This window comes from Elephantulus edwardii, unplaced genomic scaffold (genome assembly GCF_000299155.1).
Source record: "Elephantulus edwardii isolate Elephantulus edwardi_28Jun2011 unplaced genomic scaffold, EleEdw1.0 scaffold00118, whole genome shotgun sequence".
NCBI classification, from domain to species: domain Eukaryota; kingdom Metazoa; phylum Chordata; class Mammalia; order Macroscelidea; family Macroscelididae; genus Elephantulus; species Elephantulus edwardii.
In genome coordinates, this window is record NW_006399868.1 from 2992156 (window position 1) to 3018254 (window position 26099).

The window sequence follows — 26099 nt, forward strand, 5'->3', positions numbered from 1 at the left end:
CCCCAGTTATTAGCCAAAAGGTTGATGGTTTGAACCCACCAGTTGCTCCAAGGAAGAGCAATGTGGCAGTCAGCTTCCATGACAGCCTTGGGAGCCTTCCAGGACAGTCTGCTCTGTCCTGTAGGGTGGCTGGAAGTCACAGTTGAGGTGACAGCCGTGGTTTGGTTTACAGTTCAGTGTCATCATCATCATCCTCCTCCTCTTCATCGTGACAAGTGCTGCTTAAGAAAATGCAACTATTCTAATGAAAGGGGGGAGACAGTGAAAGTGAGAAGGAGCAAATTTGTTTCTAAGTGGGCTGGCCGTAACTTGGCATCGGGCACAATGCATTCAGTCCCAGAAGTGCTGAAGTTAGGAAGATGAAAATGAAATACGCATCTGAAGGCTGGGTGCTTTTCTGTCCTATAAGAATGTAACCCTGTTTTTATTCTTTTGATAAGTGCTCTGAGCCACTCTTGTTTCTGTCGGGATAGTTACTGTCTTGAAGTTACGCATTAAGTATCATGAATACCAGTTGTCGATTTGAATGATTGTGGTGATGTTATGTAGGTTTAAGTTTCAGGCTGCAGACGGTAGGGTTAGCAGCTCAAACCCACCAGCCACTCTGTGGGAGCAAGATGGACAAGCTCTTCCCACTAGGATTGCCAGTCTTGGACACCAGGTGGAGGGTTGCCCGGAGCCAGAAGTGACCTGGGGTGTGTGGATTTGGCTTTTGGAATCAGAGGTGGTGTCTGGACGGATGCTGGCACTCAGGTGTGGGCCAAAGGTGTGGACAGATGCTGGAAGTCAGGTGTGAGCCAAAGGTGTGGACAGTCCTTGCACGCAGGCGTGAGCTGAAGGCATGCGTTTACTTCTGCCCCGTCACTTGGAGTCAGAACTGGAGCCCCACTGCACCCACCACTTCTCTCCTCCTGCAAGCTTCCCCCTTAAATGTTTACCTCTGTGTTTGCCGCCAGTAAATCATTTCACCTCATGTACAAGAAACTTTACCATTAATCTGAATCTAAAACCTTGGGGAGAAGTGGAAAAATTAATTAAAATTTGACTTGAACATTTAAATAAAAAGGATTTCACAGTAATGGAAGAGATTAATTTATATTTTGAATATTCAGATCTTATGCGGGATGCCAGTATATTCTATTTGAGACTTAAAGAATTGGTCGTGTCCCCTACAAGGAAATTGTGTCTGAAAGGTTAAGGACACTTACTTAGGGCGCGTCAGCTCATAAGTTGTTGAACTGGTTGATATTCAAATCCATGAGTCAAGTTTTAGTTAGGCCCGTCAGTAACTGTGCCTAAGACTCTTTTGGGCACCACTGGAATGAAGGCTTCCAGTTGGAATCCTTTCAGTGCATTTATAAAATAGGAGAAAAGTTGGTTTTCAACAATAATAGAACTTGGAATGATGTTATAATAGACACTGAAGGAGAATTAACAAGTTAGTCCCCCCCCCCCTTAGGGTGTAGTAATGCTGGATAATACAAATCAAAGATGTGCTTTGACCACTGGGTTCCATGTTTTCCAAGACTCTTAGTACTCAAACGTCCAGCCTCTTAGGTTCAGCCTGGGAGGGTTCCTGCAGAGGGCCGCCAGGTGACAGAAGGACGCACCTGTGGAGAAGGGGGAAGAAACTGTGCTGTGTTCTGAGCAGACAGGCAGCCACAACAAGACATTTTTGCCAAAATTGAAACTTATCATTAGAGTAGATAATTTTAAGAAACCAAAACACGTGAATAATATTTTCTTGCAAACATAGTTTCTCCTAAAGGAAATACCTTAAAAAGTAATATTCTTTTCTTCAGGGGTGTGGAAACAGACTTCTAATAACCTGCATTAAGCCTCTGTCTGGTTTTGCCTTTTACTCTGCACTGGGCGCCCAGTGTGTTTCTGGTCCGTGAAATTAACAAATGTTCTTTTTCTCTCCCCACAGGCAGCTATTTTCAACTTCCTCACAAGCTTTTCTTCAGAGTCAGAAGGTCCACAGCTTTTTCCAGTCCATCTCCTCGGAGTCTTTGCACAGCCTCAGTAAGCATCCTCGGTGCCTCTCTGTAAATCCAGCTTTTGCCCCTGGCTTTGGCTTTGCCTGGTTGCCCTTTCCATTAAAGCCAAGGACCAGTGGCATATAATTTTGAGATCTGTGTTGTTTTTAATGGCTTTGGTGCTGCAGTTGTTTATAAAATAATGAAGGAACACTAATGTAACAAAACTGACCAGCTTAAGACAAGTTTTAACTAAGTGTGAGCTTTTGGGCTTGCTTGATCCTGGAGTTGTTCTCAGAGCGAGCAGTTTTACTGATTGGAGAGATACTGTGATGTATATATGTATGTGATATACGTACATACTATAGATTATGATGTGTACTCTGTCATCCACCTTTCCTCCTGCGATCCCTGTCCCCGTTAAAGGACCTTCCCGTCCTCCCACCGCGTCCGGCTGAAACCTTAGCTGCCTTTTCCTCTTCTAATCCATCTGAGATTTAAAGGCCAAGCTGGCTACACAGAGTGTATCTTACTATTTTTTCCTGTTGTTGTAGATGAGACCTTACTTTGGTGCATAAGCTAGTTCTCTCCAGAGCCTAGCCCTTCTCTCAGACTCCACTCTCCCCATGTGACCCTGTCCCAGGATTAGCTCAGAATTCAATTTGATGGTTAGTCCTCATTTGCTCCCTTGATCTGAAATCCCAGCCATGCTGTGAACTTCCTCCCTGACCCCCTGTGCTCTGGCCGCTCGAGGATGCTGTCCTTGCTCGGTGCCCCTGCCCTTCTCTGCCCAGGGTCTTTGTTCCTCTGCACCCTCAGGTGAACTCTCTGTAACATGTGAGAGTCCAGTGTTCTTTACATTTCCCAAGTTCACTTTTGCCTTCGTGTTACAGCAGAAGGCCCGGTCTGGTTCGTCTTATGTTTATCATTATGCATGTCTTTCTCAGCCTTCCTTTATAATAAAGTTTGCCAGTTTCTCATCAACTGCAAGTGTAAGACTTTCTAAGAGCACCCTCAGGTCTGACAGTTCCCTCGATGGACTCACTGCGGCATGATTGTTATATATTTTGCAGAAGTAACAGAAGCCCACAACAAATTGGAGATTAAAAACCAAAACAACAGCTCTGCCCACCATAGACTGACAGAGCACCGTCCAGCCCACTGTCCTTGTTTCTCCTGTGGGCACCCAGGCTGGCGGCTGTGGTGGGATGAGTGGGGCACGCGGGCTCCACTCGTCAGCATCATGCTCTGCCGTCCTGCTTTCCTAAAGGGTCTGACAAGTAGAAATCTTCTCTCTACTACTGGCCTCTACTTTTGTCTTCTAGGAGGGGAAATTATTATGTAAATCTACTGTCCTTTTCTTAAGAAGTTAGCAGTATTGACTATTTCTTGCAGATAACTTGCAGTCCTCTCTGAAGACTTCGAAGATACTAGAACACTTAAAAGAAGACAGCTCAGGAGCTTCCAGTCAGGAGGAAGGTAAATGCTGACTCATTGGAAGGTGCTGGGTCAGGGCTGGGTGGGTAGACCGTCGGGAGATTGAGGAGCCGACAGACATAGGAGAGCTTGGAGTAGGGCAGAGGGAGCATTATAAATAAGTGGAGAGAGAAGGGAACCGTCAGTGAGTGGTGTTGGCACAACTGGCTTTTCCCACATGGAAAAGAAATGCTTGTATATTTGATCTCTACTCACTGTTTGCATACATTGTAAATGGGTAACAACTTATGTAGGAAATATAAAACTTAAACCTTGAAAAGAGATTTAGGAGAGGATTATGTCTTAAGCAAGGCAGAACATGATTATATTATTTACTAATTTAAATTAGAGCTTACACATGACGGAAGAAATGATAGAAGTCAAGTCATAGAATGAAATCTATTTGCTGCATGTTTACAAGTAAATGGAAAAACTGCTTTGTAACTACAGAAAGCGCTTCCTGTTAATCAGTGAGAAAATCAACCCCATAGGATTGTGGATTTTAGAGACATTGACGATTCATGTAAGAAGACAGTTTGAATGGGCGGTAAATGGTATTCAGCTTGACTAGTACTCATTGCTGTCCTGTCAGAACCAACTCAGAGCTGAGCCTTCAGAGGGTTTTCAGAGGCTGTAAATCAGGAGGAGATTGCCTGTGTTTCTCTGTCAGAGCAGATAGAGGAGTCGATCTTCCTGTCTTTGGCTTGGTAGCACAGCTTTTTACGATTGAGTGATCATTTCACACTCAGTAGATTAGGGGGAAAAAATTCTAAGTCTTGCATTCTCAGGCATGCTGAGTAACGGAACTCTCCTCCTCTGCTGATGGGAGGATAAATTGTTACAACTATTTTTGGAGAGAATTTTGGCTCTGTGTAGTAAAGTTGGAGATATCCGATGCTGCTGTCCATTAGTCCTGCTTTAAAAACTGCCGTGAGTGTGTACAGAGGGATGCTAGACAGTAAAAACTTAGAACCGACCTAAGTGCTTTAAATGCTAGTAAAATTATAAGTCAGTTCTATGATCATGATAGCATATGTGTTTTAAATATTGGTAAAACTAGAAGTAAACTATATGATCATTAAATGGTCAGTGACCATTACATTAAAGGGTATTTAGACATAAACTATTTTTTCTCTCTCATCACAAATGCTTAAATAACATGCCCACAGATAGCAAATTGTTAACCACAATTGGCTAAAACGCACAATGTATGTTGCTTGCATATATATGATATCCAAACATTAAGTATTTATGAACTCTGTACTTAGTTATAAGAACATGCATGTGGCTAACAGAGATACCAGCCTGCACTGTGTTGCTTAATGTCCCAGGGAAGAGTTGATGGCTAACTTCTGTAGAAGGGGTGAGTGCAGTGGAGGAAGGCCTTGATGTTTCTGTGATGTGTTTGTTTCTTTTATAAGGAAAACATGAATAGTGAAATCTGGGAGTGGTCTCGTTGTTTACCTGTTGTATTACTAAATATGTATGTGTTCTCACTGTTTTAAACACTTGACCTTTTTAATTGTGTGAAATAAAGTTCTAGCTAAAATTCTTAGTTGTGGTGTTGCAGGGGTGGCCTTGGCTCAAATGGTGAGTGGTGGTAGAGAGATCTGTTTCCTCTCCAGTGACACGTTGGAGAGGCTGTTAAGGGAAGTCAGCCGCTCGTTTTGTCTTTGGCAAATGGCTTGTTTTAGAAATCGTCTCTGTTGAGAAAATGGTAAAAGCCCTCAGTGCAGCGATTACCACCGAGTTCTCAGAGCCACATGAGTTGGTAGCAACATCCTGTTGGGTTTTTGCTGGAAGACTCTGTCTCATACGTGAACTGCTTTCCTCCTGTAGATACGATACAGCACACCATAGTCCACAAGAAGCATGCCGGGAAGAGCCCCACCGGGAAGTAGGTATCGAATTCCTCAACCTCACATGGATACATTTTAAAATCAGTACCCCATTTTAATTACTGATATTTGTTGCTGCTTGGTTTTGATTTTTCCGACCTTCCTCAGGTTCCCGATCCCCTTTGATTCTGTTTTCTCTACTATCAGGCTTGACTTTTCTACACAGATTTCCTCCTCCTACAGTGGTTGCCAGTGTCTGAGACATCCTCTTAGCATTTTTGATTGAGTAAAGTCTCATATTAATTTGGACGTTGATTATTTTTCAAACAATCTGAGGGCCTTAGATCACAGTAACGTCATTCCTCTCCCAGCTAATAAATGACACCTGTCATGTGATTCTGTGTCCATTTGAAGCTTTTTCCCAGGAGTCTCTTGGGCTGTGCCCATCCCATGTTTTTCATTCCTTCCGAAATGACATTTGTGAGCATTCATCTTTGATTATTCTCCTTCTTGTTGATTTGTTGTGATAAATTCATCTGGGTTTTTGTTTTTTCAATCTGTGAAAAGGGTTTGCTTTGCTTTGCTTTGTTACAGACATTTTTGTTGGTTCTAGGGTTCCAGGTGGGCAGCTGCTCTCTGTTAATGCCTTGAAACTGGCTTGCTGGCCTCTCGGCCCAGAGCTTGGCTGTGGAGGCAGTGGATGGCTGCGTCAGCTCACGCAAACCCCCGGCAGGCCTGCCTTACTGCACATGCCCCCAGACCTCTGCTTCTGTGTGGCCTTCAAACAGGCACTGCCCAGAAGTGAAAGGCTTCTATCCACCAGGGTCACCTTCCTGCTCAGGGGATCCAGCAGTTTTGTGCCCACTTTCCATTCGTACTCTCCACTCCTGGGATTCCCTCTCTTGTGAATCATGCCTTTCCTCGGTTTTAGGACGGCACTTGGACTCCCGATGCCCAGCAGGCACTGACCCTGTCACTGTCCGTGTTGTGTTCTCTGGGGGTGCTATGATCTTTCCCTGCCACCTTTGATTGCTCTTAAGGCTTTAAAAATTGATTTTTATGTCATCTGCTTTGTCATTTTCTTGGCATTAGTTCTGCCTCTTAAGCTAAAATCTGTAGCTTCTTGTCTTTGACCTGAGGAAAGTTCTAGCTAATGTCAAGTCATTTCTCTCCCTCCCTCCTGAGACTCCCAGCCCTTGGATGTTGGACTTGTCACCAGGCCCCTCATAACTTTTAAACTCTTCCCTCCCCCTTTTTTCTCCACCTCTCAATCCTTCAGTCACCTGTTTTCTTCTCACCGTATTTTCTCTATTTCCATCCATTGAGTTGCTCGTGTGTTTTCTTTTTACTGTTCTTTGTGGCATTTTCCATTCTTCCCGAAGGGTGAAGCTTCTCTCACTGTTTGAGCTGGTTAAGCGCGGTCACTCCAACGCCCGTGTCCCTGAGCTCCCCATATGGGTCTGACCAGGTCTCTGCTTTGTCTTCAGTCACATTGTCCTGTCCCTTCACATCCTGGTTTTGAAGAGAGAACACACTGCTGAGACACATAAGCGGTTTTATAGAGAGGGTTTACTACTTATCTCTAGAGACAAGGGCTAACTGTGAAATAAGTGTTAACCATTTTTCTCCCTAAAAATGTTATTTCTTTAATATTTTTTATTGGTTTGGATATAGTTTACATATGTAATTTTGTACATGTATATGCATTATGTTTTATGTAATTAATTAGCATTAGTGCTGCCACTCCATTCTGTACAGAACTGGGGGGGGGGTGGCAGCCCCCTGAGGACAGGTTGTCCCCCTTTGATGCCATGTGGACGTTTCCTTCGCTAGCACGGTTGGGACGAGCTGCTCTCCATTGGACGAGCTGGCCACACAGCATTCTGAGCAGAACGGGCTTGTGGACTGGAGGAAGCCGAGCCCGCCAGCCGTCCAGCACCTGGAGCGCTGTGCCGCCTTAGCCGACCAGGTACAGGGGCTCGGGGCTGTCGTTGACTGGTTACTGCGGTATTAGCACTTGGAAGAAAAGCCAGTTCTGTGGGCTTTCTGGCAGAAAGCAATGAAGGAATGTGGAAATATTAAATTGTACACTGCTCTCTATGGTCTAAGCGCCTCTGAGCTCAAAACTAGGGAGAGAATAAAACAAGTTTATTTTTATTGTTGTTCATGTAAATTTAGTGTACTTTAATAGGACGCCTAACCTGCTTATTTGCGGAGCTCTGTTGGCCTAGTGGCAAGAAGCTGCTCTGCAATCCTGAAGGCTTGTGGTTTGAGGCCACCAGCTGCTCTGCGGGAGAAGGAGGGGCAGTCTTCTCCCATGTGATTAACTGCCTCTGCAAACCCGCTGGAGGGTCAGCTCTGGGCTGGTTCCGACTCGACGGTGCACAGCCACCTGTTTTAACCAGACCGAGTTGCTGATCCACCAGCCTTCCTGTTGGGGTAATTGTTTGTGTCTCTATCACTGTCTTGCTTCTGGTGACATGAATTGCAAGTCAGACTTGGGTTCCTGGCTCTCTGGAATCAAGTACTTGCTTTCTCAGGACCTGGGGGTAGAGAATAGAATGTTCTCAAGTCATTACAACTGGGAAGTACAGATGTGGGGAGGGAAATGATACCATAGCTAGAGTAAAGAGAACCTTTCTCTATAGAATGAATCCGTTAACCTAATTTTGTCCCGACCAGCACTGAAATCCAAATGTTAACCCATCCTGGCCTGTGTCTCTAGGAACTAAAGCTTTAAAGCACATTTTAAAGCATTGTGAATTGCCTCAGTCATACTGACTTGAAGGCCTGTTAGCAAAAAAAAGCATCTGTGTTGACATTTCTACCAACCTGTGCTTTTAGAGAATACTGGTAGACCTGAAGTTACTGCCACTCGCTTTCTTGTTTTGTGATCAGAAGAAAGCATAAGAGTCCATTGTAGAAGCATCTTAGAAACAGATATTTCTCTCATAACTAAGAACTATTTGTCACTTAAAATGCAAAATTTCATTTTTTTTTTTATGTGGATGGCTTCAACATAAGTTAAAAATAAAAATGTATTCTGATAGGCAATTTGGAATGTGTGTTTCAATGTTTATTATCGGAATAGGCAGTGCCTTCCTAATGGTGTTAACTTTGTTTGCTTCCTTTTTGATTTTCCGTGCCAGCATTCACCCGACAAGTGGAAACTTTCTTCAGAAAATAAGAAGAAAGGAAACCCACCAGGAGAAAAGTAGGTTCAATTTTTTTTTTTTTTAAATCCTGGTACAGTTGACTTTTTTCCCCTTTATTAATTTTAATGAAAGTTTATAGAGACTTTGGATTTCCATTTATTCATTGTTGCATTTTTCTCCCTGCGCACCCCTTCCCCCCCCCCCCCCAAGTTTGCTCTTCTCTTTGAAAAGTAAAAGAAAAATTCCTTCATTGGTATACAGTCCCCCCCCTCCTCAGTACACGCCACTGTGCAGCCTTCGTCCTGGACTCGTGTCAGGAGTAGGCTCAGTTTAACAAGCTCAGGGGTAACGCAAGGGAAAGGGGGGACTCACGTTTCCTAAAGTCAGGATGCTTGCTTTGTGTATAAATAGTATCTTCCCAGTAGGTTTTTTCCTTTTTTAAAATTTTTGTTGTTGTTGTGATTTTAACCAAAGTTTACAGAAAACTTGACTTTCTATTCATTCCCTGTTGCACATTTTTGTTCCTACTCCCCCCCGCCCCAGTTTGCTTTTCTCGTTAAAAAAAATCATTGTTGCACAATTCCTTTTATTTTGACTTTTACTTACTTAATTCAAAATGTTGATTAATGTACACAGGTCAGAAAGGTATTACCAGATAGAAATTTCTGTTAGGAGGGACACAGCTCTCAGAACTGTCTCTTAAAAAGGGTGAATCTTTTACACTTAAGTTATATCGTACTAAAAAACTTGCGAGAATTTTGAGGGGATTTTGCCTACACTGTACTTTGTGTCAGTCATTCAGGTCACCATGGAAAGTGTCAGTGACCCGTGTATGTTTGGTTTAGGGAGAAGATTCCGAAAGCTGACAACAGACTGACAAGTGGGATGAATGGACTCCGGCTCTCCGCCCCCCTGCGAGCTCTGGACGGCGCTGGGAGAGGTAAAGCGGGGGGTTGTCCCTCAGCATCCGTCACCTCACAACCTGGTGCCGAGGGCCACTCCGGAGAGCAGGCTCGCCACTGCGCTGACAGAGCTGTTTTTACACTGGAACGGAGTTCGGAGGGACAGTATACTGCAGCCACGAGGCGGACCCTTGGGCGCAGTTCCATCTCTGCCCCCTTTCCCCTCTGCTGGTGCCCGGCCCCTGCTCAAACCCCTTTCTGCTCCAGCGGAGACTCTGGGCACAAGTCTTTCCATGTGTCCACAGGGGACCTTGTGGAGGACGTGGTCCACCATGTCCAGCGTGGTCCTAAGGCCAGTCAGGCTAACTGGGTCATCGCCACCATTTAAGAATGTGTCTACCCACTGTTTTCATAGTGAATTTTCCCCTAGGACAGGGACAGGCTTTTTAGATGGCTGTCGAAAAAGAACACACACATACACACTACACTCGTAACACACATAACAACACACACGACACAGATATACAGGGAGCCGATGTAGTCTAGTGGTTAGAAGCTGCGCTGCAGTCTCCAAGGCACGTGGTTCGAATCCACCAGCAGCTCCATAGAGGTAACTGCAATTTACTGTGGTCAGTTCTAACTCGACAGCATTCAGCACCAACACCCCACGTAGCCACGTAACACACTACACACATAATAACACAAATTACACACATACACGGAGCTCTGGTGGCCTGGTGGTAAAGAGCTGCACTGCCAGCCCAAAGGCACATGCTTTGAATCCGTGGAAGAAAGATGAACTGTGACCGCTCGTGGAATTCATGCCTCAGAAACGTCCTGCAGGGTCAACTGTGGATCCAGTCCTACCGGACAGTACACAGCAACCGAATAACAACACAGGCAGTACACACATGCACACACGTCTGCACATAGACACACACACATGCATATATACACATGCACACCTGAGAGCTACAGCTCATCTCTGATGATTTGGTTCCAAAGGTAACTTAACTACTTGGCCTGATTTCTTCTTCTTCTTTTTTTTTTTTTAAACTTGAGTTGTTATTTTCAGATGTGAACTTGGACATCGGATCTGGACATGATACATGTGGAGAAACGTCTTCCGAGAGTTACAGCTCTCCGTCCAGCCCCCGCCACGATGAGAGAGAAAGCTTCGAGAGTGAAGAAGAGAAAGACAGAGGTTCGTGGGGCACCGGGAGCTGGAGCAGGATGGGGAGAAAGCACACTCTCACAGGCAGTTTATGTCGTCACTAACTTTACGGCTAATCAGTACAAAAGTTCTCTTACATCCAGTTTCTTAGCAATGTTGAACTTAACTGCACATGAAATTAAATTGTCATAACAAAATCCAGAGTTAGTATGGAAAGACTGAAATGGGTCCATTGCTGGGTGCATATGTTGTGTTTGTACCCGATGGGTTGACAGTTCTGTTCAATATTATCCTCATCCGCCCTGTCACTAGCAGAGTGTCTTGGGCCTTCTTACTTTGAATCTAAAATGTGCTTCTCGTAAACGGCATAAGGTTGGATTTTTTTTTTAAATTACGATTCATTCATTTTGCCATTCTCGGGTCTTTGGTTGATGTGACTGTGTTAACCATTTACATTTAATGTGCTTGCTGACAAGGTAGGAGTTGGTATCACCCTTTTGAAGTTTGATTTCTGTCTGTCTTACACTTTCTTCTTTATTCAAAACCCCAAAGGACTATTTCATCCCAAACTAACTTTGAGTTGGATTAAGGAGAATGTGATTAGGGCAAATTAAAATGTCATGGGACTTGCTGTTCTGACTAACTTTTGACTTGTGTGCTTTTAGTTAATACCCAGTTCTGGGAGATTCAATTGAAGAGCATCTGCGAGTGTCCAGTTCCTGCTGTGATGTGTCCGGGCAGGTTCTTTGGTCCCCAGGTCTAACTGTCCAAAATATGGCTCTAGTGGAGAAGCTGAAAATGTCAGTTACAGATATAAACTTCCCTTAAAAGTTGCAGAGTCAAGTAAATTGTTTAGCATTACTGTCTTTGGAAGCTGTTTAGATACATTTTTTGGTCTTACTGCCACTGCTTTGCACAGGTACATTGAAAATTCTGATGAAATTCCTGAAACACTGGACAGTGATACAGCTAAGAACCTATTAACTAAAGCAGTTGAAACGTGCTTTGTTGGACAAAGCTTTATTTTTGGAGTGACGAATTTTGAAAACCAAGGCTCAGATTGCAACAATTTCTTACAGCACTTCCATGACTGCAAGAGAGAAGTTAAAGCACTGGTAGCTTCCCAGATTCTTTTGCCAGACCCAAGTGTTGCAGGTTTCACCGTTATTGACTTCTTCCATCAGTTTCTGCAGCCTTCAACTTAAGGAAACTTCACCTTGACTCCCAGGCAAGTAGCTATGTACTTGCTTTAAGTCACTCAGATAGTGCTATCAGCAGCATATCTGATTCTGACAGCAGTTCTTGTTTTTTGGAGCCCTCTGACAAAGATAAATTTTCAAGATACTGGGAGCCATCACTTGAACTCATTTCCATTGATTCGCAGCTAACAGATGTTAATGGTTTTTCAACCTCAGTTAATCTTCACCAAAACCGAAAGTGTATCTCCTTTGCAGAGGCCCCTGGTTCCAACAGCTACCATGATCCCTTTCAGCATTCATGGAGCCTTGTTTCATATATGGATAAAAAGAGTAAAGCAGAAAAGTTGGGTGAAGAACTTGGCTTACAGTTTAATCAAGTGAGTGTGGTTTGCAGCAATAATCGTGACATTGGAGTTACTGGCCCTAATTTATTGTCTCTGAGAGTGCAAGAGTCTCTTGAGCCAAGCAATACTGAGTCCTTCCACAGTGCAGTGAAAATTAAAAATAAGTATTCCCAACCTGAGCTAATATTTTGTCAGCATCCTGATGCAGATACCCCTGTTCTCCAAGAGAAAGCTGCACTTCGTTCACCTTCGTCACTCAAGCTTAAAGAAACGGCTGATGAGTCCCAGGATTGTGACCCTGAGATCTGGGATGATCTGCCATTCTCCGAAAGCTTGAACAAGATTCTGGCAGTTGTCAAAAGTGAGGTTGCTGTAACCCACACAGATGCCAAGAGTAGGAAGTGTTCTCTAGACATTGACATTGACAAATTACATGAAGATGGCAGCAAGATTTCTGTCACTCCACAGAGAACTACTAGAACCCTATATGCAGCACCTATAGCTTTAAGACCATCACAACCAACAGGCAAAGCAAACTTTGAGAAAAACACCCTTACGAAGTGTGATGCAAACCCAAATCATGTTCTCCAAGAGTCACAGCCAGATAACAGAGACTGTCTCTGTAAGTCCTAATGGAAGAGATGTTTCTAATCATGTTCTTCCAAATGATTCTGTACCCACTGTATATTCATCTCCCAAATATTTTGAAGCCGTGACAGCCAGAATCCAACCACATAGGACCAAAATATCACCCCAGCTCAGTACTTCAGAAAGTAAATATTCTTTTCTGATTGTCAAATGTACTAATGAAAAAAAATGCTTTTTAAAATGAGTGAAAAATTGACATCTTCAAGTTCTAAAAAGTGTAATGTTTCTTTTCTTTGCAACTTGGAAAAGAAACTTTACTATAGGTGGCCAGAGAACCAAGATGACAGTTTTAAAATTTGCAGACAACTTACATATCCTTCAGAACCTTGTTGTAATAGTCCAAATAAAAGTACAATTAATGCAAGTATAAGTATATTGAAAGAAATGTCTTATGGGGCTACCAATAAAAATGTAACACAGATCCATTCTGGTGATGAACGTAGTTATAATGCTTCAGCTGAACTCTTTGATGTTAGTACTAAAGAAATGGACATTGCAGCAGAAAATACTAAAAACTCGCAGGATATTTCACAGTGGGAAAAGACTTTGGGAGAAAGTCATCATGCAGAATCTGATTTTTCACTGAGATCCCTTTCTCAAAACTCAAGGCAATCTTTACAGAGATTAACTATGCAAAATGTATCCGCCTCTGTGTTTCCAAGAACAAGCTCTTCACCACCTCCTTTTCAGTCAGATTCAGAATGTGATTTTGAAGATAGCCTAGATTTTGTTCCATATTCACAATCAACCCCAGTTGCAAGATTCCACGAAACAAGAATTCATGGGATAAAAAGTGCTTTCGAAAAATTACCCGTTTTTAATTCAGATCATAATGCTAACTATAAAAATACAAGGGTTTTCTCTACAATTGATATACAGCAAACGACCCCAGAAGGCCCCAGAAGATCCAAAAGTCCTATTTTATTTGGGATTACACAATCAGTGGTTGTCAGCCCCTATCCTAATGCTGAGTGCATCGAGGCGGATATTGATGAATGGGTTCCCCCAACCACAAAGAAAGAATTTCTTTCACATAATCACTTCCAAACCCTAGGTCTAAGAAGGTGCCTTGCTACCTGTGATTCCCCTGATCAGAAAGAGTTACCAAGAAAGAAATTAAAATATGCTGAACAGAGAACAGATAAATGGTTAGGTAACAATGAGTTACATTTCAAAAATAAGATTATAAAAATAGTTAAAAACCAAAAACCTGAATATTCAGGCTGGACTGCATGCGATTCCGTTATTGGACTTGGTTCACATTCAGAAGTCAAATGTTGCCTTCCGTTTTCAGAAAGTTGGCGACCTTCAGTGCCTGAAGCTGACAGTGCTTGGTCACCTGAATTGTTTTCACAAAAGGTCATCTAACTTAAAAGTTAGATTTTTTAAAAAATCATCCCTATATGACTCACTGAGTCTTCCATAGATAGAAGAAGAATACAGTGTTGGTATTGTGGCCAACCAAACTTCTATCAACTGCTGGTCTTTGAAAAAGAAATATTTATTGAGGAAAAAAAAAAATACCCAGTTCTCTGACAAAAATAGATTTTGACTTTCCCCCCAGTGTTCTTACTGCTTCTGTGGGAGAGAGTATTAAGGGCAGGGGCTGGGTGGGGTCCCCTCTCCTCCATCTAGTATTGAGTGAGAATGGAGTGATTGCTGATGGCAGTGACGCCTGGGCATGAGGTGCACCTAGCTGGACGGGGCAGAGCGTGTCCTGGTCACCATGTTCTAGTCCTGAGCACGTCAGGAGAGCGTAGTTTCTCCAGGTGCAGTCTGAGCTCTTCCCGTCATAGGTTCTGTCTGTAACACTGTGGCAACATTGTTGCTCTAATCACATATAATTACAGGTCATCTGCTTTGTAGTTATTTTGTGCTCATCCCAAAACACTGTAGCGTGTGATGACTATCACCAGTTCTCCTCTTGTTTCTGACCTGAAGTTCCCTCCTGAGAGAGAAAAATGAACACACTGCTCTCAGGACGGTTGTGGAGGCTAAATGAGTGCCTCCCGTGCCTTGCCCACCAGGGAGAGACCAGCTGTGAGCGTATCCGTTTCACAGACCTGTGGGTGAGCGGGTCAGTAGTCCCACGGCCGACAAGGGAGGTGGACTCGGCATCATTGGAGGGCTGTGGTGTGCTGACCTGTGGGTGAGCGGGTCAGTAGCCCCACAGCTGACAGGACAGGTGGTGTCAGCGTTATTGGAGGGCTGTGATCTGCTGACCGGTGGGTGAGCGGGTAGCAGTAACCCCATCAGTGTCATCAGAGGGCTGTGGAGTGCTGACCTGTGGGTGAGCGGGTCGGTAGCCCCACAGCCAACAAGGGAGGCAGCCTTGGTGTCATTGGAGTGCTGTTGGTGGGCTATCTGTGGGTGACCAGGTTGGTAGCCCTGTGGCCAACAAGGCGGGTAGCCTCAGCGTCATTTGAGTGTTGTGGCGTGCTCAGGGGATGCTGCAGCACCTTTTCTCTTGTAATACAAGAGTGTCATCAGTTAGTGGACCTCTGTCATGGACTTTGTCCCTTTCTAGAATGGCTCTGCCATTCCTAAGTGAAAGGCTCATTTACGGAGCTCTGGTGTGATCTGTAGGGCTTTGCATTGCTAATCCATAGGCCAGGCCTCTGGTGGATCAAAGCCACCAGTGTCGCTTGGGGAGAAAGATGAGCTAGCTCCTCTCATGGGATTTACGGCCTTGGAAGCCCAGGGGCGGAGGGTGGTGGCGCGGCAGGTCAGCTGTGTGTAGATCCTGACTCAGTGGCAGTGAGAGTGACCGGACACCTGCCGAGGGCACTGACCACTTTCAGAATAGTGAGTCCTGGAAAGCTGCTCTGAGGGGCCAGGGGCCCTGCGGGTGCTATTTGACTGATCACAGGTGAGTTTCGTTGCTGCCTGTTTGAGGTTCTGTGCTTTCCAAAGCTGCTGCAAAAGAGATGACATCTATCCCTAATTAATTGAATCTTAAAAAAATGTTCAGAAACCCACTTGATGCCGTTTAAAATCAAGATTCTCTGTGATTTTTAACAAGCTTTATAGAAAGTCTAGCTCATGTCCGGGAGTGCTTGGTGGCTTAGTGGTCGCGAGGTGTGCTGCTAACCTAGGGCCTGTGGTTTAAATCCAGCAGCGACCCCCCAGGAGAAGGCTGGCCAGTCCCTGAAGGTTCAGCTCTGAGTGGGAGCAAAGCCAGGCTCAGTTAGGAGTCGGTTCTCACTTGACTGTACAGAACAACATTTCATATAGGAGTTTAATTGCCATCTGAAAAGTATTACAGCCTCTTTTGTACTAAATATTAGTCTTTGACCCTGCACAAGCATAATGGTGATGTGATGTGATGTGATGTGATGTGATGTGATGTGATGTGATGTGATGTGATGTGTAAGGCTTTAGCTAAATGATTTCACTTTGGGTGTGTGTTTCTTGAGTCTAGCAAGAAGTATTCTGACTAGATGCTTATCCTAGAACCATTTACTCAGTAATCTTTTTTTGTTTTTATGTGCCGTCAAATTGCCTGCAACTCATAACGACCTATATACTACAACTCTGAACCCTTCCCTGTCCTGAGCCAGTCTCACTAACTCCAACACACCAACCCCCATTGTCCCAGTCACTGTATCACTCCATCTCACCCAAGGTCTTCCTTTCCTGCGCTGTCCCTCCACCCTTCTGAGCATGATGTCCTTCTCCAAGGACTGGTCTCTCCTGGCCACGTGCCCAAAGTATGTGAGATGGAGCTTCAAAATCCTAGCCTTCGAGGAGAAACTAGGTTTCACCCTCTCCATGACAGACCTATTTGTGTTTTTGGAAGTCCATGGTATGTTCAACACTCTTCTCTTGCACCACAGTAATCTTTAGTGTAAAATAAAAATAATTGAAAGAATAACGTTAGCTGTGAGTAGATTTTGTTCAGCCTTTCTCCTAGATGGATCTGATTTGTCTTTTGTATCGTCCTGCTAGAAAACTGAGCATCTTAAGCAGAACAGAATCAGTTATTACCCCGATAAGTATAAACCTCTTAAAATACATACTACAGTCACTCGACATGGATGAGCAGAAATGTTGAAAACGGGACACTGCGTTATTCGAGTGTTCTCTGCATATCAGCACAGTCCCGGGTTTGTGGGCTTCACACAGTTGGATTTTTCCCCCTCTTGGTAATTCTAACGTCAGGAGGCCCAGCGGAAGTCTGGGATGAAGTCACCCACGTAAAAGTGATGTAGCAGGAACCAGATGCTAATCAGGTGCCAGGTACGGTGGCTGAGAGCACATGTTGGCTTTGGCCTTGTGTCCTAGCTCGCTTGGTTTCTGATGTCATGCTGATTTGCCCTTTTCTTTCCCCTTTTGGACTTGGTCTCTTTTCTGTCCCCTTCCTCTAGATATTTAGGTTAAAGGACAGTCTTGGTCGAGCCTTTTAACTTATTATATGAGACAAATATAAAGAACTTGGGCTTTTGGTATATAAAACAAGTGTATTGTCTCTAGTTGATTAAAGTGAAAAAGCTGAAATATGCACCTCTGGGTTATGATGGGACTGGGTGAACCCCTGGGTGACGATGGGACTGGGTGAACCTCTGTGTTGTGTACTGTGTTCCATGAAGTCTCCAGTCTCTTGTGTTGAGAATTGTTCATCTTCCCACTGAATTGCTGCATGGATATGCTCATGAGCCATTGAAAGCCAAAGATTAAAAGACGCAGTTGGGCCATCAGGGAATCTGCTGGGAGCACACCAATTCCAGACCCCAGAGTTCATCAATGAACTTGCACTTTGATTCGAGAAAGGAAGGTGGGACTTAGCCTTGAGTTGATCTCTGTTCCCATTTGTCCACCCAGATACAGACAGCAACTCTGAGGACTCCGGGAATCCACCCACAGTCCGGTTTCCTGGTTACAGTTCTGTCAAGCCGCCCGTTCAGATGGCTTCTCTGGGAACTGAGGACAGCGGCCTCCTGGAAGATGCCCTGAGTTCACCCAAGTATCAGCATCTCTCCTTCATGCCAACGCTACACTGTGTCGTGCACAATGGTGCCCCAAAGCCTGAGGTGGTGGTGCCCCCGCCCAAGTCTGTGGACGGAAAAGCCATCGGGGTGCTGCTCCCCAGCCCCGTGGCCATCTCTGCAGTGCGGGAGTCAGCCAGCGCCACTCCTGTGGGGCTTCTGGGGCCCTCTGCTGCCCCTGGTGACTCTGAGAAGCACCTGGAGCTGCTGGCCACGCCCCTGCCCATCCCATCGGCCTTCCTCCCTCACGGCGGTGCCCCTGCCCTGCACCTCACCATCCAGAGACTGAAGCTGCCATCCCCACAGGGGCCATCGGAGGGCAGCGCGGGGAGCACGCTGCAGCCCCCCGTGGGGTCACCCAGCACCGCCTTCATCCCCGTCCACAGCCCAGGTACTTTCCCGGGCTCACCTGGCTCCTCCACGGAGCCCGGAACTAAGCCTGCATCCCAAGTGGTAGGACTCAACCCACTGGTGCCTCCCGCCGAGGGCAGCGCAGGGACGGTCCCCCCAGCGGCCAGCGTGAAGGTGGTCCTTCCCGCGGCAGGCCTCGCTGCTGCACAACCACCAGCATCCTTCCCCGTGCCCGGCTCGCCCCTTGCCGCCAGCGCGCTGCCTGCCCAGGGCCCTGGCACCCAGAGTGCCCCACCGGCCAGCGCGGGCCTCGGCCAGGTCCAGGCCAATGTGCCCCCCGCCGTGCCCACCCACACGCCTGGGCCGGCACCCAGTCCCAGCCCGGCCCTGACACACAGCACGGCACAGAGTGACAGCACCTCGTACATCAGCGCCGCAGGCCACGCGGCCACAGGGACGGTGCTAGCACCCCAGCCGCTGGGTGCCGGGCCGTGCGGCTCCTGTGGGCGGAGGTGTGGCTGCGGGGCCAGTGCGGGCGTCCAGCTGAGCAGCTACTACTACCCCGGCCCGGTGCCAGGCCCGCTCTACCGTCTCCCGTCCTTCTTCACCCTGCCGTCCATTTGCAACGGCAGCTACCTCAACCAGGCCCACCAGAGCAACGGGAACCAACTCCCTTTCTTTCTGCCTCAGACACCATATGCAAACGGACTGATGCATGACCCAGTCCTGGGGAGCCAAGCCAGCTATGGCATGCAGCAGGTGGCGGGCTTCGGGCGCTTCTACCCGGTGTACCCGGCCCCCAGCGTAGTGGCCAGCACCAACGGCTCAGGGCCCAAGAAGAGTGGCAGCGTGTCCTGCTACAGCTGCGGCGGGAGTGGCCACTATGCGCACGACTGCAAGCAGCCGGCAGCCGAGGCCGCGCAGCAAGGTAACCCCGACGGCACCCCGAGGACGTGCTTCTGAGCCGCCGCCTGCTGCCTCAGGGGCTCCCCTCAGTGGCCGGGCGCCATCCACAGAGGGGTCCCCGCTGTGTGTCCACCTGCATGTGTTTTGTTCTCGGTGACAGATGGCAAGATACGCACATCCAGAGCTAGTGTAAACCCTGGACATGGGGATATTTGGAGGGGACAGTGTCCGATAAGGGTCAGTCAGCTGAAGGCACTTTCCAGGGACCATAGTGGGATCTGCGAGGCACAGAGGCCGGGTTCTTGCTCGTGGCACCTTCGTGATAAAGCTGCCATCCTGTTTGGTGGCAGGAGCAAAATTTTTGGGTCCAAAAACACTAGGACGTGATCAAGTCATCCACCACATAGGGTTTCCACAGGTGGCCCCATCTATCTATGCATCACCAACCAGCTGGCCTCCAGCGACACCCCCATACTGTCCCGCCCTTCCCAGCAAGTGGTCACACTGTTTGATGCGGGTGGAGTTAGGGTACTGGTGTGGTCTGCCCAGTGGGGCCAGCAGTACACTTGGACACTCAGGACCCCAGTCTAGCGTCCACTCCCCACTGGCCTGACTCGCCTTTGGCCTTCCTCATTCTGCCCCAGAGGGAAGGGAGTCTCTGTCAGGAGTCAGCACTTGGTATCACCACAGACAAGGCCGAATTTGGTGGCTCCAGGGGTGCTGAGGTGCAGGCTAGGGTGGCTCAGGGCATGTCGAGGGTCATGGAGCGGGCCACTTGCTGTGCAAGAGTGGTTTTTGGGGTGCGATGCTGAGCTCGGTCACTTAGCCATTCTCTCTCCCGTTTTAGGCACTTACAGGCTGAGATACGCGCCGCCCCCTCCCCCTCCTAATGATCCATTGGATTCTGCAGACTGAACCAAGCCCCACTTCCCACTGGAGTGGGGGTGCCCCTGGAGTGGGGGCCCTGGGGGGCAGGCGGGCAGCCGCCTGGTGGGCTCTGAGGTTTGCCGCTCCCAGATTTCTATGCACTCAGCCCGTCGTCTCTTGTCCCCGTGTCTGCATGGAAGACGATGGTGTGCTTCTGAGCCTCTGGCCTCCTGGTTCAACAACAGGCTTCTGTGTATGATACGTGTAATTTAAACATATGAAACTTATCAAACGAAATGGTGACGCGTGCTTTTGTCCGTCTGTCTTGTTTTTCTTTTTTTTTTACACTGAATACTTGCGGTGTGCGATGTTTACTGACTCTTGAAAACTGTGTATTTGACCTTTTTTTTAATAACACTGGTGACAGTCATAAGGTTTTGGGAAAAACAAAACAGCTTTGCTTGTTCTCCAGCTTTTCTGTCTCTCTCCCGAGTGACCCCCTTGGTCCCCCCATGTCCGTGCTCCCTGTCCTCGCAGTGACAGGTGGTGGCCTTGTCCACACCAGGCCACCGGCCCTGCCAAGGAGTGAGGGTGAACCGGCTTCGCCTTCAGCTTTCAGGAGAAGCCAAGTTTGCCCAGGTGTGTAGACAAGTGAGACCCATGACCCGCATGCAGTCCGTGGTGTTCAGACTCAAGTGGAAGGGAGAGGAAGGAGTGGAAACTGGGGAGGCGGGGGAACCAAGGTGGATGCAACTTTTTCTTAGAACAAAAGAAAAGCCCACTCGGCGCTCTCCCGTGACCACCTCCAGCCTGTTGCCGCAGAGACACTTAAACAACCATGGTGGTGTGACTGTCGTCCGTGCCCCCTGTGCGTGCGTGCTGTGACGTCCTGTGGCCTGCTGCGTGTCACGGTCCCCAACACCACTGAGGTAGAAACGTGTCCCTTCCCTGTGCCAGCTGTTACAGTGTCCCCTTGTGTTGAAAACACACATGGTTTCTCTCCGTCTGAATAGAAGCTGTGGCTTCTTCAGGTCAGGTGTTCGTGCCCCCCCTCGTCTCTGGTAGCAAAACCACTTCCTGTCATTGTGTCGGCCACATTCTGAGCGCCCTGGACCTGGAAGTGGCGCTAATCGTGTCTGTGTCACGAAGTTTAAAATGCTGCTGTTCAAAAGACAAAGTTTTCTTAAAGCCAATCTATGTACTAAGTTGCTTCCAGGTAATTTTTTTATTTCCGAAAGTGCACTGAGTTATCTGGAAGGTGGGGTGAGTGTCAGCTGGGACGGGCAGGCGGGCCTGGGCCCCATCCCTCAGCACAGAGCGAAGTGTCCGAGTGTCGCTGTATGGAGTCACATAGGTGTGTGCACAGCAGAGTGGACATACTTGGTGTTGGCACAGAAGCCTAACAGATTGCTTAGACAAAAGGAAAAATCTAAAAAAAAAAAAAAAAAAAGAAACTTGAAAGAAAAAAGAAGTTTAATTTATATTTATAGCACCAGTGTACACTTTGAAGCTTACATGCAAGGGAGAGGGAGGTGGGTATGGGGAGGGGTGGGCAGAAGAGGCAGATGAAAGCTTTAATTTAAAAATAAGGGGGGAAAAGTTTGAGTAAAGGAAATTATTTTGATTAACTATATTTTATTTGATCTGGGTATTTTTAGACCACACAAATAAATTGATTGTTACAGTGCCACTGAGCTGTCCAAGTGAGAGTTTTGATAAGCCACGTCCGGGCCACATTGTGAATCACTCACCAGTTGTACTTTAGGGAGCTTATTTTATGATTTAAAATACTGTACTGTACATAGGAGGTATGTTACCTTCTCCTTATTTGTATGTTTACCATATACTTTGATATTTGAAATGTTATGTACTGGAAAAGGCCACTTATATTTCTAGAACAGATTGGATTTTATGCAATCTTTTTTCCTTGAATTAACAGCAATAAAAAAAAGAAAAATGGCTTTTGAATTGTGATTTATTGCAAATGCTGTAAAAGGGAAAGATAAGCCATTCTATATGAGGCATGTGGGATGGGGTTGTTTAAAGGAGTCACCCCATGTTTGCTGCGGCTGCAGGCTGCTGTGGGCTGTCTGGACTTGTTAAGAGCCAGTGCCAGAGGACAGTTGTGCTACCACAACCACCACAGAACCACTGCATCTGGTCCCAGTCCTCCCAAAAGTGTTGAGGGCCTCCTTGGCTTTTCCAGACTTGTGAATCATACCTCACCAGCCAGACCATGGTCTTAGTCCAGTACTGTTGGTCTTGGTGTCAACATGATTCAGCGACACTGTGAACAACGGATCTGAACCCTGTTCTCTGCCATTCTCATCATCTCCAGTACACTCCAGCCCATTGCTGACAGTCACTGTGTCAATCCATCTGTTGAGGGTCTTCCTCTTGTGCTTAGACTTTACCTGTATGATGTCTTTTTCTAAGCACTGACCCTTCTTAACAACCTTTCCAAAGCATGTCAGTTGAACCTTCACCATCCTAACTACCAGGAGTCTAATACTGGGTAGTCTTTATTTCACTCAGTCTGTCTTCTATAGCCCTGTCTCAGAGATTTCAGCCGGAGTAGTTTACATGACTCTCAGGGCCTTTTCAGATGCTCTTGATGGACTATGTTCAGTGCTGATGACTCCGCGTGAGAGTTTGAGTGGATCAAGCTGTCCATGCGTCCTGGGAGCCCAAGGGTCTGAAAGGTCTTCCTCCTCTTGGTTCTACACAGTAGGCACAGCGTGCCTGTGGGGACCAGTGGCCCCTCGGTGCGCTGTCCCCTCCATCTGTGTTAACCTGGTCACCAGATGTTCCTGATTCCATCTGGTGGCTAGAGGCAGGAGTCAGGTGTTTTCCTCCTGCCCCTCCAGTGGGGTGCATTGTGCTAGGCATTTGGCCGTCGCCCCCCCCCCCCAAAAGAATTTGCTAATTGGAAGCTGTGCCACCTTGTGGAAGATGAGGCCACTGCAGGAAGCAGTGCTTTTCCTGTGGCCTTACGGAGACAAAACCCAAGAAAACCTCTCGAATTCGTTAGTATCAAGTCAGAACAAACTCCTAGCAGACCTTCTAGTGGGTTTTCTGAGGCTATAAATCACATGAGAGGAATGTTTTCCTCTGGTGCTGGGACTCTCAATTCAGACTCCTAACCTCCCCAAATGTGAGAAAGTAAATGTCTTTCTGCTACCGCTGCCCACTGGTGGTGTTTCTGTTACGGCCGCTGTGGAGAGCTAAGATGGCACCCTTCTACATTGGTCTGGTGTGTAAGGTCTCACCTGTGCAGTCCTATCCCTTTGTCAGGTCAACACAATGAAGATGGGAATCTCTGTTCATCTCACAGAGTACCACCAGCCCAAGGTGCAGGAGGGTCAGCACTTTACATGCCCCATCTTCAGCTTGAGCTTCCTCTCCTGCCTGTATCCTGCCTCCAAGTGCTTCTCCTAGGAGTCAAGGGTAGTGACTTTAAAGCTGAATGAAAAGATCTAGAGCCCGTCCATGATACAGTAACTGCCACTTCCGCCAGTGGTCCTGGCCCTGGACCTCTTCCACTGGAATGGCTCCATTGAGGGATTTGAAGATGTGGAATGAGGGAACATTTCCAGAAAAATCCTCAAGACTTCTAGAACTAAGCTGATATATGCACATCCATGTTTACTGCAGTTTTATTTGCAATAGCAAAGTGTTAGAAGCAACCCAAGAGGCCATGAACAAATAAATGGATAGAGAAACTATGGTGCATTCATGGTGGAGTACTATGCAACACTGCAAACAATCGACTACTGAAACTCTACAATATGTAGATGAGTCCAGAGGACATTGTGATGAGTGAAATTAGTCTCAAAAGGACAATACTGTATAAGACAAGGGTGGAGAAATGTGTACATACAGAGAATCAATCTGATATGGTTGCCAGAGGGGAAGAGAGAGAGTAAAAGATTGGTAGACAGGAAACACTGACTGGGACGGTGAAGGGAGGGAGAATGTGGGATGAATGGATGATGAGACATAGTGTGTACTGTGCTTGGTGTGGAACAGAATGTGCATGAATGATTGCTTGTGGAAAAACCCCGTAGGCTTTGTAAACTTTCACTCAAATCACAATAGAAGAAAAAGCCTTCCATGGGAAATTCAAGCAGCTCAGCTTCCGCCCAGGCCCTAGGTTTCCTGTGTGCGTGGCACCCTCTAGCGGCTGCTGTGTTCTGCCAGCTCTCATCCAAGGTCTTTGTATCCTTCCAGCTAGCTAGCATCAAGTTTATTCCACTCATGCTTTAAATTTTACATTTCTTTGACCATTATTAACACTATTTTTTTCCTGGTGCTTATGCAGCAGGTTAGTCTCCCATTTATCAATTTCTGCACCAGCTGCTCTGTGACATGGGTTACATTCTTCATACCCATTCATTGCAGGACTTTGCTGAAAAGAAAGACATGAGGTAGCCTGGCAAACAGCATTTCTACCTACTGCTATAGTTAAAGTTCAGACTTGAGCATACATTGTCTCAGATACTCTATCCACCATCACCAGCAGCACCACCACCGCCACCACTGCCACCATCACCACCACCACCATGATGACCACCACCAGCATGACCCCCAGGACCATTTGAGGGTGAAGACTCTTAACACTCACTTCATAGGATAGTTAAAGGAATTAAAACTAGCACAATGCATAAAGCACTGAAGGTCTGCCACAAAGCAGGGTCCCAGTCAATTCTTAATGGCAGCTAACGCAGTTAAGACATGGTGACGGCTGTGCGAGACAGGGCAGGGTCACTATGAGTCGAAGTCGACTCTACAACACACAGCAACATCAGTGCAGTTCTACTGTGTCTTACAGGGTCACCGTGCGTCAGTATAGACCACGCACAACTACATAAACCAGACACCATTGACTCCAGTCAACCCCACAACAACTCTTTGAGGTAGTCACTCTATCCCACTACAGTTGGGAAAGCTAAGGCACAGGTCAAGAAGTTAAGGAATATCCAAGGGCCTGGAGCTTCTTAGTGACAGGACTGGGGTCTGACCCCAGGCAGCTGGCCCCACAGTCTCTGCTCTTAACCACAGTGCGAGCTTTTTCTGTCCCTCTCAGGACTGTGGGTCACCGTGCAGAGAAGGCTTACCCTGCAAAGAGGTCAGTTTTCCTCGCCCAGGCTGTTTCACATATTTGGCCCCTATCAACAGTTGGCTTTTTCTGATTTATTTTCTTACCTGGAAGCCAGGTAAGTGGCTGTCAGTGAAGGCTGGTAAAAGAGAATGAAATTATTTCCTTTTGAGTTCCTTTTACCTCCAAAATTCTATGAAGCTTAATTTTCCACTTTTAATGTCTTGTTCTTGGATGTGTAGCTTGGGATTGATGGATTTGAAGTCCTTACTTGGCGTAACCGGGAACACTAGCCTCCATGGTCACCTGTTGTCCCTGTTGCCAGGTCCTTCCTTAAAGAGAGCCCCCTGTTAGGTCCAGCACGTCACACCACTGCTGTGCTCAAGCCCATTGTCATGGCCACAGCATCAAGCCATCTCATTGAGGAACTTCCTTTTTCTCTGATCTTCTATTTTACCAGGGACTGGTCCTTGATGACATGCCCAACGCACATGACACTTTCTCTTGTCATTCTCACCTGTCAGGAGCACTCTGCACTCCTTCCAAGACAGATTTGTATATTCTTATAGTCGCTGTTGTTGTGTATTGTCGAGTTGGAACTGATCCATAGCTGACCTTTCAGTGGGTTTTCAGAGACAGTAAATCACACAGGAGGAGATTGTCCATCTTTCTCCCATGGAGCAGCTGGTGGATTTGAACTGCATGCCTTTGGGATGGCAGCACAATTCCAGACTACTAGGCCACCAGAGCCCCCTAATTCTTCTGGTAGATGACAGCAAATATTTAATACCCTTTGCCAACCCCATAATTCAAAGGCATCAATTCTTCTTTGCCTCCATATTCACTGTCCAGTTTTCCTGTGTATCTGAAGAAACTGAAAATGACATGGCTTAGATCAGGTGCACTTTAGTTCTCAAAGTGAATCTTTGCTCTTTCATGCTTTAAAGAGATCTTTCATAGCAGTAATGTATCGCCTGATAAAATAGATCACATTTCTTCACTGCAGCTTCTATAGGCATTGATTCTGGCTCCAAGTAAAATGAAATCATTGACAACTTCTGTCCTTACTCTGCTTATCATGCCATTTCTTAGTGGTCCAGCGTTGAGGATTTTTGTCTTCTTAATGTTGAGGTGTAATCCATAGTGATGATCTTCAGTCAATGCTTCCTTCAAGTCT

The 26099-nt window shown here is 46.5% G+C and overlaps 1 protein-coding gene and 1 pseudogene across 1 annotated transcript in view; both read left to right on the top strand.

Annotated features, from left to right (window-relative positions):
• ZCCHC2 (zinc finger, CCHC domain containing 2) overlaps positions 1-19872 on the top strand; it is a 52271-nt gene extending 32399 nt beyond the window's left edge. The window contains exons 8-16 of the mRNA XM_006892757.1: positions 1931-2025; positions 3375-3458; positions 5295-5352; positions 7127-7262; positions 8443-8507; positions 9294-9388; positions 10426-10554; positions 17537-18979; positions 19805-19872. Coding sequence (XP_006892819.1) covers positions 1931-2025; positions 3375-3458; positions 5295-5352; positions 7127-7262; positions 8443-8507; positions 9294-9388; positions 10426-10554; positions 17537-18979; positions 19805-19872 — 2173 coding nt within the window. The remainder of the gene's footprint in view (positions 1-1930; positions 2026-3374; positions 3459-5294; positions 5353-7126; positions 7263-8442; positions 8508-9293; positions 9389-10425; positions 10555-17536; positions 18980-19804) is intronic.
• Positions 10872-14083, top strand: LOC102850195 (annotated as a pseudogene).
• Positions 19873-26099: the final 6227 nt, after the last annotated feature.